The following is a 17,849-nucleotide window of genomic DNA, read 5'->3' on the forward strand; positions in this document are numbered from 1 at the left end:
GCATTCTAATGTACATTCAAAATTAGTGATGTATTTTTAAGATTTTCAAGAAAGGCAGGTTGCGTTTTCCCATCCTGGATATAAATTTGTTAAGGGTAGCTAGCCTTCCCATGAGACGCTGAACTTCTTTGATCTTATGGGGAGGAATCATATCTAAAATCGCTTGAATCTTCTCAAGGTTAGGCTATATCCTCGGAAGTAATTTTTTTGTGGATGTACTTATCTTAGAAATAAGGAACGTATTTTACTTCAAGCCAGCAAAACTCATTGACTTTTATACCACAGTTCATAATAAGGGCCGTATTGACACTTCAATTGTAGCAATCATCTATAAAACCTCTATCTGGAAAATGAATATGTGATTTTCCAATGTAGATAACAAAGCCGGTAAGCCTGTTTGGAATCTATTCGCAATTTCTTAAACTAAATGATAAATAATGCTCCTGACTTATATGAGATTCACAAATCTCGTGTAAAAGAGCCCATAAACGCATAATTAAGAGACAAATAGTGCCAAGACCAGATGCAATTAGCTGGAAATAAAATTGAATTTGCGATACAAAGTATACGAGAAGTAGAATGCTAGTACAATAAAGCTCCACTTAAAATGAAAATGAATTCACCTCTTCTCCTATAGGTAAATCAACCACTTCTCCTACTTGTGATTTACTTGCATTTTGCTTATGGCACTCACTTCTGTGGATGGAGGGGAAGAAAGAACAGCAATTAAAATCTACGCCTGGAAATGTGTACCTGCATACTTTCAGCAAAACTCGATTCTTGGTGTTGTATGCAACAACAATTCCTGGAAGCTGCAAATACATGGTCTCGGAATCTTGAACATAAGCAATAGGAGATATGTTGCGAGGCTCCCACTGATCACCAAGACTGAGAATATCAGGATCCTGTTCTGCCAAGTCTTCATGGTTGATAGTATATGCCAATGCCCACCTGAATTTTTCACGGTCATAGACGTTCTGGTGCGAGTAAACATTATGCTCATCTTCCTTGAGAAGATTCCAAGAATGAACCCCATCAAAATCAGTGTAAGTGTAGTGTACTCTCCCCTCAGATTCCCACAGACATCGCCTGTAAGTCATTGTCGATTGCCAAGACCAATCCTCAAAAACATTTGGCAGTTCAATTACTTCACAGTAATCATCTTCAACATGATAAACAAGCAACTGCCCGCTTATCTCCCAGTGGATTGCTCCATTGGAAAAAAGTGGGGTTGTGTTCAGCTCAGGAAACTCATTATCAGGTAACTCAACATTCAGAGACAAACTGAAAGGTCGATGATTTCTCCAAGCCCCAGTTTCAGAAGAGAAGACTTCCAATTCAATATCACCAGGAAGTGGGCCCAATCCATTCTCTTCATCTCTAGAAACATGTACAAGCACTACTTGATAATGTTTCCCATCAAAAGCGAGACCTGACCTGATAATCAGCCTGGCGATACCATGCTGTGGAAGAGTCACAGACTGCTTAGTCAAGGGATTGAACACAAGATAGTTGAGCTGATTCTCCCCAGTACTAGACAATAAAAGCAAGCCCTCAGATGAAGAGATGATTTGTACATAACTGCCGGTGGTGAGACTCAGGGGATTGTTGATACTGATGCCTCCTGTTTCTTCATCAATGTCCAGAAAAATAAACTGAGATGACCCGTCTTCAAACTGATAATGACCAAGTAGACCCTTTGTACCCATGTCAGAAATAATGATGGGATTTTCAGAACAATCCTTCATCTGAGCCTCCATGTTTGCTAATGACAAATAATCTTGCTTGTAACTGAGAACTAAGTCGAGCTCAATGCAATAGCTTTATCTCTATCTGCCACCGGTCCCTACAAAAAGGAAAGAAAAGGTAAATAAATAAAGACCTGTTAGAACTAAAGTTCCGTTGACTTATCTCCCAAGCACCTTCCAAGAAAATTCCAACAACCCAAATCGCAAGCAAAGAATATATTTCTTCACTGTATATCCACAATTATAACCACCTCGGGAATTTGCTGAGAAACGATGGAATGATACCGGTAAACGAAGTCAAACATGATTTCTTGCTACTCAAGCTGGTTAACGCGCGCATGAACAGGAGTAGTAAAGTAACATCACTGGGCATTCAAGCAGTATAAGATACCTAGCAGAGTGGCGAATCCAATGCGAAAGCAACAGCGAGGACAATATTTTGTCAGAACAATTAGTAAACTTCGAACCCTTAACACTTTGGGTTTTTGGTAGATTGAATACGATTAATAATAAATACCTCACTACCCCACTGGTAGATTGCATGAATGTCCTTGAAGTGTCTCGAAATCACGATTACTGCCCACGATTTCTTGAATTTCAATACGCACCTGAGAGTTTCAGTCAGGTTCTTCCTATATTGCTAAATAGCATTTGCGAATTTGCCAATTCTCAATACCCTAATTATACTTACAAGAGGCGAATGTAATATTTTGAGCAGCTCGAACCATTTGTGGCAGGGCTAGGGTCAAGGATCAAATTCCTTGCAAAAGCTATGATTTGAAGGTTTATTCGGTGTTGTTTTTGCTCTAAAACTAAACTAACGTTAATAATAGAAGTCTTAAGAAAAAACCTTACGTTTTCAGATTAAAATATATATATATATATATATATATATATATATATATATATATATATATATATATGGATACATAACCTATAAGAAGACTAAAAAAGTTTTTTTTTAAAAGACTTCAACAACTCTAAATCTTGAATTAACCGATCATCAGATTAATTGAATCAACTTCAACCAATTTAGATCTTAAATTAACCGGCTATGAGATTAACTCGTTATATCAAGCTAGTTTTAATAATATTGGTTTCAAAAAAAAAGTTTGTAACATCTTCTTTCAAAGAATCAATTCAACCTAAAAATTTAAGATATTAGATAAAGTCTCAAGATATAATTTATATTATTCTCTAATACACCTCCTCAAGTGACAACCCTTTAGATTTAAAACTTGCACAGGTCCACACTATCTTATGTTAGATTTTTATCAAATAAACGAGGATAATGAAATTCGAACTCGTATTCACTTGATCATCAAAACTCTAATATTATATCAAAAAGTTATATCAATTTAAAAATTTAAACTATTAAATAAAATTTTAATATATAATTTATATTATTTTTTAACAAAGTCATAATATGAAAAATCAAATCAATACTTCAACTATTAAATAAAATTTTTATATATAACTTTAAATAAAATTTTTATATATAACTATTAAATGAAATTTTTATACAACCTCATAGTACAAGAAGTCAAATCAGCTATATGCTGGTCTTGTGGTTGGTAAAGGCCGCAACGATGCTCTGATGTTTCGAAGAATGGAATCAGAATAATAATGTTGTCGCTTACAATCGAGAGCTGCTCATATCAACATTGAGATATGTTCCCCAAGTATTTATTCAAGTATGTCTACAATGATCAGCAAAAAGATTTTGAAGCCTTGGTGTTAAGTGCTTGGTCGTACATTCACCTTTATAGCAAAATTTTGTCTTTGACCAGAGCGCATCATTATAATTATAATCATAAAAAAAAAAAAAAAATCTAATTGAGCTCCCACATACACTGTACAATAAGATGCAAAATATTATGAATTAAAATAGTGTTTTTCTTATTTATTATTTTTTAAATATTTTCTATTCTAGTAATTAACTAAGTTTTTTAAAAAATATTTATCCTTTCATATTGCATTAACTACTAGGATTTGTACATTTGTGCATGATAATTTGTTTCAACTACTCTATTATGATGTTTTTATGGTGTCAAAAAAATATTTTAATATTAAGTTAATGCTTGATTTAGTAAAATAAAATTCTATTTTGTTGCTAAAAAAAAAAAGAGGGGAGGGGTTGACATACAACAACCTTCTTTATTTTACTGCTCATAAGGAACCTTTTTAGAAATTTTGGTTTCGAACGTATTTTATTTTTAATTCCTATACAATGAGGATTTGGCATTTTAGTCCAATACATTATTTTTTTTGTTTTTCAGTCTCTAGAATTTTTTAGAAGAGAGTCGCTAGAAAATGGTGGCAGAGAGGTCAAATTCCATGAACAAAAAAGTTGAATTTTGTGTCGAAGTGCTTCTCTTGATGAGAGGTCAAATTCGATCGCCTGCTCATTGAATCTATTATTTAGCTCTTGTAATTGTTGATCAATAATAGTTATAAATATATCAACTTGGTAGTAATGCTCAACTGTTACTGATTTTTTTTTACGACGAGATTGTCCCACAATAGAAAAACAAGCATCCATATCAGGAATTCCAATGTCTTGATGCTTACAAACGATGTCACTTCTTCTAAAAGAGTTTCTCAACCATCATTTCTTAACTTCTAAATTAAAGTATTTGTGGTAGTCACCAAATACATAGCGTTTAAAATGTCTTGAGATTTTTGTTGCAAGGCTTGACAAAGCACATCAATAATTCCTATAACATTCTTCATTATATGTAAGATGAATACAAAATCAAATGACATTAGCAACTTAAATGAAAAGGCCGAATCACCACGTTGAGAATAAGTAGATCCATCTAAAGCAATGTTTTCAAGAACCAAGCAAGTTTCCCCATATATTTTTATTAGTGCAAATTGATTTGAAGTGCAAACTCCATCTTCTATCTCCAGGTCGTTGCAAACAACCTACTTGATTAACTCCTTTACCCGTTTCAATCTCACCAATATCAACTAAATATTTAATTATAGCTGCTTGAAATGCCCGTAATTCATCATTACACTTGCAAGAAGCACTAACAATGTTAACAATAAAAATCAAATTTTGAAAGAAAATGTGAACATCGGATATTTCTCTAGCTACAATAATAAGAGTCAATTGTAAGTGTTGAGCTAAGCAATGTACATAATATGCATAAGGGCAATCATTAATTAATAAAACTTGCAAACCATTCCACTTTCCACGCATATTACTAGCGTCATCATACCCTTGACCCTTAATATTTTGGACATCAAGATTGTGATGAGATAAAACAAAGGAAATCCTTTTTCTTAATAGTTGAAGTAGTTGTATCTTTAATATGAACTATATCCAAAAATTGTTCTCATATAAATCCATTTTTATCAACAAACCTAATAACAAGGGTCATTTGCTCTCTTCTAGATTCATCTCGAGCTTCATCAACAATTAAACAAAATCTTGCATCACCAATCTCATGACGAATTGAAGACTAAACATTTCTAGCAAAGACATTCAAAATTTCTTTTTGAATTTGATGTGAGGTATATTTAGCATTTTATGGAGTATTACCCAAAACAAGATCACCTACTTGTTCTTTGTATGATGCTAAAAGTTCCGTCATTTCAAGAAAATTACCTTGGTTTTTTTTATTCTTGATGTTCATCATGCCCTCTAAAAGCACATGCTTGAAATGTAAGCCAACAAACAATATCTATTGAACCTTTAATACACAATCGATTATTTATAATTCATTGAGTAGTTTGCCTTTTAACTACCTTCTCAATATGACATGACTAATTTTTTAAATTTTCCAAGCACTTAGCAGCAAATCTATGAGCTAAATTTGAACTTTTTTTCCATATGAGTCAAAAAAACACCCCGTTCCCCATCATTAACTTTCTTCCAACAATTGAATCCTTTAACAGTAAATGTGTCTGATCTTGGCTTTCTAGATGGCTCTCAAAAAAAGAATCAATTCTTTTTATTTTGTTCATTGTTCAACCTAAAATCAAAACATATATCATGAGAAAAAATTGGTAATTTTTATGGCTTTGCCAAAAACAAAACATAAAAAAAATTCAAGCATAATCAAAACAAACACATAAAATATACCCAAATAATTAGAAAAAATAAAAGAAGAAGCATTCACTATAACAAGAATTCAAAAAAATTGTAAAACTAGCAAATCTAGGGGAAAAAAGAAGCAAAAAAAATGACAGAATTATAAAAAAACCTCATCAAATTCTTAACAAACATCCCATAACAAAACACAAATAGATTTTAATTTTGGGTTACCAATGACAAATTATCTTATTTTGTTTGATGAAAGATGAATGCTTCAACTTTTCCACTTGCAATTTGTATTTTTATTTTTATTTTTTTATCTTTTATGGTAGGGTTTCAGAGAGAGAGAAGACGATATAGTCAATTTAGTTAAAATTTCCACATGGATAGCATAAAATAAAGAGTTTTAAAGTCAAGGAATAACAAATATATGTTTAATTCTTATAAAGGAAATAGTAATTTACTATTGAAAGGACCTATCTATTTAAAATAAAAAATATTTCACCTTCCTGCACTAAATAATAAAAAAATGAAATGTTTTGCAGGACACGCTTGCCTCCCCTTAATTATGCCCCTGGTTTAGCCCACGGCAAATCAACTAGAAGAATTCTATTTTATGTTGAAATGGAAGCAACAATCGTTAAGACGATTAGGCATGAACATGCATGCTAAGCTGAAGACTTGCAAGTCTTTCTTCTTGATTAGGAGGGTTGTGAGAAATTGGCTATGCATATTTTTTGTTGATTTGTACTGAAGACAATTCATATGCTCGTCCTTTTATTTTTGTTTTTCATTTTCTATTATAATTACATGATGGTGAGCAATTCGCTCAAGAGAAGGGATGTTCTTCGTGGAAACATCTGCAAAAACTGCACATGATATTAACAAGCTTTTCTATGAACTAGCTAGTTTTATTTGTTTATCACGTCAGAAAGTTATGATCCCGTTAAACAGGCAAAATAAAGGCAGATAATTATAATCATATCTGACATGAATTAGTGGATTTTTCTCCATCAATAATCATGCCTTGGATACATATCCAATACAGCAGGAGCATGAACTATATTTATCCATCAAAGGGAACTCTACGTTTTGCTCTTATTTCCCTTTGTGCTTGTCTTGGGATCATTTTGGTTTAAGATTTCCTATAGGTTCCGTCTCTTTTCAACCATTTAAAGCAAAGAGACTGGCAAGAGCTTACCCTTCAAGGCCTGCAGGGGTGAATCTGAACAACGAAACAGAAAGCAGGACGCAAAACCACTTTGTTTCTCCGGGCAGCATCCCTCATCAGAGAGTCCTCGCAAAAGCAATTACTGCAAGCCCTGAAGGAATTTGAAAATTCTTAATAGTTGACAAGTTTCTGTTTCACTGCTCTGTATACAAGTTCGCCAAGTTGTATGCACAGACGTGTTATTTGTTTAAAGAATTCAACTTGAGCTGTTTCAAGGCTTTATAGGTATGGGAACTTCATCTTTCTAGCTGAATTTGAAAGCAGAAAGGAGAAAACCCACTGATACAAAGATGGTTTGTACGAAAATGAAGATTCACAACTTCATCGAGATCCATTTCACAGTGATCAGGACGTACAAAAGTTCGTAGATTTAACAGAACCCAGACGAATCATGACAAAGAAGAGAGAAACTAAAAAAAATGGAGAAACAATGCTGACCAAACTGAAAGCACTACATGATAATTTGAGGACAACAGACACCAGAAACACAATTCCACCAGTTGAATATTCCCAATCTGAAGCACAACTACGTTGCATTAAGCCACCAAATGACCAAATAAGATTTTAGCAATAGATAGTTCACGGATAATTCGAGTCTAGGTTATGATGGTATTATTTATGCGTCAACTTGACAATTTCCATTATCCTGCAATGTTGGCAGCTAGATTTTCTTGGGTCAACTGTAGGCTAGCTAGTCAACGTCATACATGCAGGTCATCCATAGTCGTAACAGTAAAGAACTGAAAATAAAGTAAAGACATCTCCTAAAGTTGAAACTCAACAAATTTTATGAATACATTCATGATTTTGGGACTTGTTCGATCCAAAATTCCAGTACAACTGTTGATTATACTGCAAATAATACAAGCAGTCTATAAATACAATATTTTCTTTGGATATTCATTTGCAAGGTATACAAGAAAGTGTACAAAATCCTATATCCTGCTAAACACTTTTAGCCTGCATTTCGGCGCTGTGATATGAACCTCAAGTTCCTATACATTTCTGAACAAGCTTGCGCAATGTCAAACATGGCTCTGAAGAGCTCTGGCAAGCAAGTTTTAATACTTGCCAAAGACTTCTCCCTCACCTGAAGGCGCTGCTTCTTATAGGCTTCTTCCTCCTCTTCCAAGCGCTTTTTCACTGCATCCACAACAAACTGTCTATCTGCAATAGCATCATTGTCAGATTTGTCTTCTGTCAATTCAGGATCGAATTCAGCGGGCATTTTCTGCTGCATATACTTATGGTACCAGTCTTCAAATTTCCTCGTCTTTTGGAATAGTTCCTTTCTTGTTTCCTCACATTTCTCTTTCAACTTCATCTCTTCTTCTTGATGCTGCAGGATGGTATGAATTACAGAGGCAAAATTATTTATAGCAGTTCTTGCAACCTCGTCCGGGAGTTTGTCCAAAAAATCATGCCAAGCAATAAGAAGTGACTGGATGGGGGGGTTCTGGACCCTTGGTGGAGAAGAAACCTTTTCTTTCAAACTGCTTTCTATAGGAATAAGGTTCAGCTTTAGCCAGCTGTTCAGGGCCCTTATGTATCCTTTCTGATTATCTATAAGTTTACAAAATTGTGACTGCCACCCTTGCACAACAACCAAGAGCTGAAAGGTACGATCATGGTGATGCTCACTAGTTTCCTTGGGAGATTGTGAAATGTCCAAAGCTCTTAGGGCATTTACAATCTTAGACTGGGCCTCATGGTGATATCGCATGGTATCCCACATTGTGGCCATCCTGAAATCCATACAACAGTTAATGTGTGGTTTAAACAAAGTACGGATTTCACGTGGAAATTGCAGTCAATATTCTCCAGGATTCAAGCCAAAACTGCCTTTTATTTTTCTACATCAGTTTTTTTTTTTTCAAGTAAATGCTTGTTAAAAGCATACAACTCAATTTTCCATGCCTTCAAAAAGCAATGTTGAATGATGCAGAAGCGGAAACAAGGGAAACAGAAATCAACTGAAATGAAAATGTCTGTAGAAATTAAAAACTCCGCAACTTCTTTTAGTAATAAACTGCAATTTCCTACAGCAACTTGGGTGATTTGCAAACTTACTGCAACCTTCACCACATTTCTCAAAAACCATCGATGACATGAGTAACACTAAAACCACCTAAACTAGCAATTTCACATGATGGGTAAAGATATCAATTCACCTTTTGTGTTACTTTTGGTTGAACAACAACATTTTAAAGATTTTCACCATTATTTTGCTAAATATTCCCCTTCTTTTGACTCTCTTCTATTCTCAGAAAATTTTATGTAATTTCTTTAGGACCCCATACTCTTTTCTTTCACTTTTTTCAAATATCATTTTCTCGTAACTTTACCAGCTTTACCCTCAATAGGTTCTGATGGTAGATTGATCCCTAAAGATATTAATAGCAAGGACATTCATGTGAAGGATGACATATAAGCATAATGTCTCTGTTATCTGCAAGATGGTCGCCCCTAGTAACATCACATACTCTTCTCTGGTATTTTGTAAAACTTTTCTAAAACCACCATTTCATGACATTTTTCTATTAATAATCACCCTTTGCTACAAAATTCTCCTTTTAAAAAAAATATGATTTGGTGCATGATTCAATCAAAACCATCAAAGCCATGCACAATCATGTTGACATAACAAGTAAATGCATGTGCTTTACTTTTTGGTGGTGAGGAACATCCAGGAGACTGTATTTGTTGCCACTTATCTACCCATTCTATACTTTCCGCCAACTCTGTTACTTACAGCAATTTCCTACAACCTTCACACTTATACTTGTAACTTATGCAACTTTCTGCAACCTTGACTAAGAATATCATAAAGAGAGGGTGAGGGAGAGGGAGTTGAGGAGTGTGTAATATCTTTCCATCATGGTGTGCAAATCTAGTTTAAGCCCTTCCAAGCACAGTGACAAAGATGTTTCCAAGCACAGTGACAAAGATGTCACTAAGTTCTATGATGATCCTGTAACAATCACCTAAAATTTTACAAAATAATTTTCAGCATATCTCCTAATTAGCCAGCTTATAAGTGAAAGAACCAAACATTCTTAATCATACAACTCCATGCAACCCCTGGCATTTTGATTTGCCTCATAACATCATTTATAAGGTTTATGTTACTATCATTCATACGTCTTTAATTTCCATTCTATCACCAATTATTCAAAACAAAATTACATGAGGATTCTGTCTCATAAAAATTTATACCTTAGGAAAGAAGAAACCAAGCAACTTTAACCATTTAAATTCATTTTTCCACTAATCCAAAGAGAAACTTACCCGTCAACAAGCTCAACAAGTTTTGGATATAATTGTTCATCACGTAATTGGTTTATCTCTGAAACTGTTGAATCCATTGATTGCATGTCTACAATGTATCTTGTATGCAGATGGCTTACAGCAGCCTTTAATTTCTCTAGTGATTCAGTGTTTGTACCTCTTTTCTTCTGCTTATTCAACGAATTAACCTTCCTTTGATACTCGTACTTCATCAATTCACCTGCCTATCAAGCCGCAGCCAAACATCATGTCAGATTCATCTCCTAAACCATGGAAGGACAAAAAAACAGAAAACTAAACGAGCTTAGCCAAACCCCTCCAGGAAAACTCTCATCTCTAGAAAACTAATGAGTTTAAGCTTTAATTAATGTTGACAATAAGTTTTCAATTCATAGCAACTAAATGCAGTTTCATGTGGCAATGGAAGTTAACCACCAGTGTGTTTCTTCCAGTCGACATAAATAGGGTCAAAACAAGTAGGCAGACAAAAAGGCCAAACATATGATAAAGGAAAAATTGCATGATTGTATCAATTAATTACTGTTGTTGGCAGACAAATTTGTTGGGCTCCTAGATCTACAGCATAGTACGAAGTAGCTGCAGATTGGTAGTCCACAAAAAGAAAAAACAATCAGTTTTCACTCCTTAGAAAACTATAGTTTTTGAAACAATCAAAACATTGCTTCAGATAGAGATTCTGAGAAATTATAGATAGCAGATTTCTTAATTTGACGGCGAGGTAAAAAAACCCCGAGCTATCATCAACTTCATCATTGATGACAGTTACAAAGTGCTACATATTGTAAAGCAGAAATTTAAAGATGTTAATTCTGCAAACGTAACACAGTTGACCAAACAACAAACAATTTCACCATTCTATTGAGATTAACTAAGCTTCATAAGAAGGTAATCCAGATTCAATAAGGCTATGCATGCACAATAACAAATGATTTAAATATTTCTATGGGCTAAACATAAGCAACCAAATACGAAAATACCAGAAGGAAGTACCATGTATCATTGGCCAATTCAAGAATTTGAAAAGAAGACAGGCAGGCCAAAACACACAATTAGCCGTCTCATGTAAAATGAAAAGAATGTAAACATTGCACCATACCTTCACTTCATCGAAAAGCTTCTTTTCCCATGCCAGCATCTTATCCAGTACTGTTGCATGAGTTTCATGCTCTTCTATGTCGAAATCATCCTTCCCATCATCAAGACCAGGAACTCCTCTAAATGATCGATTCCATGTAATAACACGCATTACTCTTGCAGAGTGATCAATATGTCCTACAACATACAGGACAGGATTATTTAAAATGACAGGACATAATGGAACCATCCCATTGCTAAAGTATCCAACTACAAAAACATTTTCTAAAAAACTATCACTGCAGATAGATATTGGGATAAGCAATTACATCAAAATAAACAATTCAAGAAATGAAAATCAATCAGAATTATGAAACAATGAATGAACAGTAGAAAAGAAAACACACAGAAACAAACAAGGTCCGATTACCTCTATTGTCCGCAAAATTTGAGTGATAATACAATCGCGTGGCCTCTAGCAACTTAGAAACTTCATGGGCACTCTCAGATGCCTTCAAAAAATGATCATCAAGGTCCACAAATATCTCCATAAAGTTCATCCCTTTCACAAACCTCCTCCCTCCTTCCCCTCCTCCCATCTTCCTTCCCACACTCATCTCCGGCACTGGAACCGGAACCGGAACCTCCATGGCCTTCTCCATCTTCTCCTCCACCACCATCGGTGGCGGATCCACCTTTTCCTCATACACTTTCCTCTGCACCTGCTCTTTATTTATCCTCACCTCTTCCTCCATCTCTGGCGGTCCCGCCAAAGTCGGTCCCGGAATGCTATCCATGGGTGGAAAGAAATAATCCCAATGGTTATCTTGGGGCTGTTGCTGTTGATGGTGGTTTTCTTGTACAGAACTTCCTCTGTTACTACCAGAACTGCCTCTGTTACTACCAGTACTGCTTCTCTTTCTCACTAACCTCTCATTATCATGAGCTTCATATTCCATCTCTTCCTCTTCGTGTATCGTCTCCACCGGCTTATTCATCTCCGGTTTCTGAATCTTCATCTCCGGCATGCTCGTCGACCGCTGTAAAGTCTGGAAATCCATGTTATTGGGGGGCGGCGGAGGAAGGACAGAGGAAGGAGGCGGAGGAGGAGGCGCGGCAGTGGCGGCAGTGGCGGCGGAGGAGAGAGGGTGGATTTCGCCCTGGGCATAGTCGTTGAGGGCGGCGCCGGTGTTCTTTAAGGACATGGCGTAGGAAGAGTGCGCGGCGGCGAACGCGTTGCGGTTGGAGACAGCTTCTTTCATGAAGTGCCTTCGATCTTTGCATCTTGATACTGCTTCTTCATTCTCTATCTTCGATTGGTTACATCCCATTCTTTATTTTTATTTTATCTGCAACTGAACTTTACCTAACCAAAAGCAGAGTCGTCGGAGTCTGGCTACCGGAGGGAGGTGATGTAGTTTCAGAAGCAGAGAAAAGTGTGATTTGGCGGTCATCGCTGCTGGGGGTTTAACTTAATAGCAAGTTAGGAATTGGTGGAGAACTTACTTTTTAAAATATTTTTTATTTAATAATATATTAAAATAATGTTTTCTAGATTTATTTTTCAAGTTATTATATTAAAAATATTTAAAAATTAAATTAAATAAAAATTATCTAGAAATATATTAAAATAATATTTGTTATTTTGTAAAATTTATTTTTATCGTGGTATATTAAATCAATCTAAAACCATGAAAAGAAATAAGTAAAATAAAAAGAATATAAAAACTTTTTAAAATACGATTAAAAAAAAGAGCAAATTAATAAATAAGTGTAGGCATCCAGGAGGAAGGAAGATAAGCGAAGAGAATCCACATCTGTAACTGTAAAAGGAAAGAAGGAATGAATTGAGGCGTGTGCATGCAGAAACAAGTCGAGTTGCATTTTTCTTTATCTTAATGGACAAGGCAAGTCTAATCTGCCACTTGTTACTCGTACTGTGGATCCTTTTCTTTTCCTTTCCTCCAATAGGTAGGATTTGTCGAGATGGAGTGAGCTGGCAGGTGCAAGCAAAGCACGTTTTCTTTTTCTATTTTTACCGTAATAGACTCATGGTAACTTCTAGTCATGTAAGGAAGAAAATCATATCACTTTACGTATCCTTGTTCACCTCCTGTCTTGAATTGCGGCTGAACTATCGTTTCATTATTATTATTTTTATTTTTATTTTTATTTTATTTTAAAAAAAAATTATATTATTTTAATGTATTAATATCAAAAATAAATTTTAAAATACAATAAATAATTTTGATATATTTTCAAAATTATTTTGAGATTCTCGACTTCCCCTACCTCCTAAAATCCACCGCAACATAAATTAAATGTATTGTTGGCCAAGATACATATTATCTCATCGATGCCTCCATAAATAGTGGTTGTTGCTCTTCAAACTTCTCGTAATAAGTAATGAATCTAATAAATAAATTTAAAAATTAATTAGCACTCATCAATCATCTATAATAACATTAACAATATTTAATAAATGTTATATAAAAAAAATATTACATCTCAATCGATTATGTCTAGAATATAAAGGCTCATAATGCATTGGATTATATAAATGCATTGGATTATATAGATGCATTGGAAAACACAACCATGTAGGTGCAATAACTCAGTGTGTTATTTGCAAATATCATCTTGTGTAGGTATCTAAATCAATTATCGATTGTCAGTCTACAAATATTCAATTTCTCTTGACACCTTAAAGATCTGGAGAATTTGTATAAATCATCAATCAATTCTTTTCAACTTACCTTGACAGTTGATAGTATGTAACTCCTCACTGGTATCAATAAACTTTGGGATGTGTTGAGATAGGTTAAACTATCACATTACCCAATCAAGGAAATGCATCTCAACAATGTTAAAACAATTTAGCAAGACATTTGCTAACCACAAGTCATCTCCCCCATAGCATACAAGTTCAGTCGATAATATCAAACTCTTGATATATTGTGTTCATATAACCTATTAAGATATGAAAGACATATATTAGAAAATAATTCGAAACTAGAAAAAATTAAAGTCCAAATAAAAAAAATTATAACTCATACCTAACGAGGTTGTTGTATGTCTAACTAATCTCGGTAGAAATGATGGATGTGAGTGGTATTCAAAGTAAAATGGCTTGCATCACACTATTTGACGCAACTATATTATTCGATAGTTTTACCCACATTTATCTAGTATTTTGCCCATGTTTTATATATAAGATGCCTTGATATTTATTTGTTTTATGTTTTGAAGGTAATTTTGGATGTAAGATTTAAAAAGGAATAATTTGGAGATAAAATTCAAACAATGTTCCAACCCGTGTCGAATATTGGCGATTTGACTTTCGATCGATTTTTTTATGCAGAACTTGAGTTGTAGAGGTCTCAATGAAGTGATTCTAATGGAATTAGAAAGCTAACAACCATATATTTATATACATATATGGAAAGAAAAAAAATATCATGGAAATCGCAACCTTCAAAGACAAGTCTCGCATTCTACTAGTTTTGACCTTTAGTCATTCCAACTTAAATATTTTGAGTTAGAGAAGTCCATTTGATGTAAAGTTAATTTTTTTGGATTCCTAACTCAAAGACCTATCAACTTACCAAATATAAGCAGAAAAGGAGCTCATAAGAGAGAGATATGAGTCTTCTAAGACAGCCCATAAATTCTGTCAATATACAGGTTTTGTGAAGAAACAAGTTCAACTTACTTCTCGAAGATCCAAACTGACATGATAATTATTTCTTCATATGTAAAAGTTCTTTAATTGGGCAAATTAACTTCACCAAGTCCAAAGTCAAAGCTTAAAGATTTTATGCAAGATTATTTTTCCTTCTTTATAGGAAAAAGTCATTGTACTGCTTAAACATGGATTGTCTACTTTGGAAAGGACTCCCATACTTTAGTAGGAATGTGGGGAGTAGGGTTTTCCATTAGATAAAAAGGAAAGAGAGAGGGAGAGAGAAAAAAAGGGTGGCAACTGGAAAGAAGAAATAAACTTTCACTTTTTTTCCTGCACCTGAAATTATGTTTTCATTTTTTCTCTTCATTAGCTTTTCGATAGTCATACAAGGCAAAGTTATTTTTCTTGATTGAAAGGATACAGAAGCTTTCGGATTTCAAAAACTATGAGATCTATTTTATCTTTTTTTTTTAGTATATACGATGAGTATGAATGTTTTCCTATGCTTATTTTTTATGATTATTTAGTTTGATGTTAAAGCGGACTTTAAATTATTATTACAATCAATCTATTGCTAAGTTTTTTTTATCGAAACCAGAGTTGTGATATTTAATTTGTGAAGCGACTAAGTTTAATAAATATGGTGGATTTATATTGTTAATCTTAGGGAAAACATTCAATTAAATCGAACATAGACTGCAAACAATTATGTTGTCTAGATTTATCAACATATCTAGTTTTTAAGGCTGCCATTGAATTAAACTATTAATGTGGATGTTGTGGTTGTTTAATGGTTAGGGTTACAATGTGGATTGGTTAACTAACTAATATTAAGAAAAGATAAATATTCAAAATATTAATTGACGTATCATTTCAATGATCAATTTTGATTTCTGTTAGTGGATGTTTACTTGAGACCAAGATTTTTCTCTTAATAAGTTTTAGTTTATTTAATTTATTTTGATTGCTTTATTTCGTTTACCCTGGCATAGCTTAGATAATCTCAAACCCCCCCCTCAAACTTTGAATCATTTAGCATGAATACCTTAACTAAATCTTCCTCGTGGGATCGACCCCTTACTTGTTCTATACTATTTTATTTGTTTAAGCTAAGACAATTAATTTGTGTGATTGCAACATCACAACACCATCCGACATGATAAACCACAAATTTAATATATTTTTTTGTATTTAATTTATATGAATAACTTTTTCAAGACTTATTAGATTTTATTATTACTTAGATCTTGAAGAGAGTTTTTTATAGGTGTCGACTTTGAACATATTATTACCCCAACTTTTTAGACATCCAATATGGAGATGCTCTCATGATCAAAGCTATATTAATTTACATTTAAAGCTCTAAGTTATTTTTAAAAATGACATTAATTATCACAAACAAAACAAATCATTTACTGGAAAATATTAAAAAATAATTATACCTAGAGAAATAATGGACACCCGACTATTTGTCTCATCTACTTCATACATGTTTTACATAGTTATTGGTATAGATATGCAAGCATAGCCCTTTAACTATAGTTAAGAATGACCTAAAAGTCATCAAGCAGTGTTAGGAAGAGTAATTGCACTACATTGCTTGTGGTACTGGTGGGAAAAAAAAAAGATTTCGCATTCTTATGAAATGAGGCCCTTAAACATATGCATTACACACACACACACACACACTTGAGCATACATAACCAATTGATCATTTATCTCCTGCACTGGGGTGTCTTAAAATTAGTCTTCAACCATGTCAGTTTGATGTAGTTATCTCTATAAGTACTGGTTAAAAACATATGTCTTCATAAACGACAAAATATATCATCTCTATTAACAGCACCCTCATAACCTATCTCTAGAGCATCATTTATCGGGAGGCCAATTAAAATGGAGATGTTTTATGATATGAGTGACATCTCACTAACACGTATGTGAAATGTACGGGTCTTAGGCCTCCAATGTCTAACCAAAATTATAATCATTTCGTAATCAATATGAATGCCATACAGTTAGATGGTCTTATAAAAAATAACGTCAATAACAAAAAGGTGAACATACTCATGAAACTCCATAACTACATGCTAACGAGGTTTCACAAGATCATTGCATTGAAAATCAAGAAATTTATATATAATTAAAATAGTTTAAAATTATTATTTTTCAGTTCAAGTCTAATCAGTTGACCTTTTCATTCCAGAAATCCTTAAAAAAATATTGGTTCTACATGTATAAAATCAAAATATCATATGGACCTAGTTGTAAAACCAAGTGGTTCTGTCTATCAGCACTGTTAGAAGTTATGAACATCTTCTATTTCAAACCATATTTATCTTGAGGTCTTGTCAAAACAAGTTGTTAGCATTGCAATACAATCAATACATTAGTTGAATGCAAAACAATAATTTATGCTAATATTTTGAAACAAATTCAGTAATTAACATACATTGTCCAACTTGATATGTATTCCTATTATGACCTCTTTAATCGCATATACCATATTTTTTTTGTGAGTGTCAATCTCTATCATCCATCTCATTATACAACTAATAGGATCTCTTTCGACCCCTTTTCTAGTCTCTATCTAGTTGGATATTCATATATATTTAGACCAATATATGTAGGCTATAGTGGCAAATCAGGTGAGGGTTAAAAATTAGGAGTATATGAATTTTTATACGACTCATTGGAGAAGAAATGATCAAACAATTGCACATATTCAACATTTCATAAAGTGCAACATGCAATGAGATT

The 17,849-nt window shown here is 33.7% G+C and overlaps 1 protein-coding gene across 1 annotated transcript; it reads right to left on the bottom strand.

Annotated features, from left to right (window-relative positions):
• Positions 1-7,794: 7,794 nt before the first annotated feature.
• LOC7473033 (protein ALTERED PHOSPHATE STARVATION RESPONSE 1) lies at positions 7,795-12,988 on the bottom strand. Its single transcript, XM_002299658.4, has 4 exons — positions 11,838-12,988; positions 11,430-11,605; positions 10,313-10,536; positions 7,795-8,769 (listed from the first exon to the last, which is right to left on the bottom strand). The coding sequence occupies exons 1-4, from the start codon at positions 12,736-12,738 to the stop codon at positions 7,980-7,982; spliced, it is 2,091 nt and encodes a 696-aa protein (XP_002299694.3). The 5' UTR covers positions 12,739-12,988; the 3' UTR covers positions 7,795-7,979.
• Positions 12,989-17,849: the final 4,861 nt, after the last annotated feature.

The sequence above is a fragment of the Populus trichocarpa genome, chromosome 1 (assembly GCF_000002775.5).
Source record: "Populus trichocarpa isolate Nisqually-1 chromosome 1, P.trichocarpa_v4.1, whole genome shotgun sequence".
In the NCBI taxonomy this organism is placed as follows: domain Eukaryota; kingdom Viridiplantae; phylum Streptophyta; class Magnoliopsida; order Malpighiales; family Salicaceae; genus Populus; species Populus trichocarpa.

Coding starts and splice junctions, on each gene's coding strand:
- LOC7473033 (XM_002299658.4), bottom strand. CDS start 12,738: ATGGGATGTAACCAATCGAAGATAGAGAATGAAGAAGCAGTATCAAGA. Junction 10,537..11,429: donor AGCTTTTCGATGAAGTGAAG/GTATGGTGCAAT, acceptor GCGGCTTGATAG/GCAGGTGAATTGATGAAGTA. Junction 8,770..10,312: donor CTTGTTGAGCTTGTTGACGG/GTAAGTTTCTCT, acceptor TATGGATTTCAG/GATGGCCACAATGTGGGATA.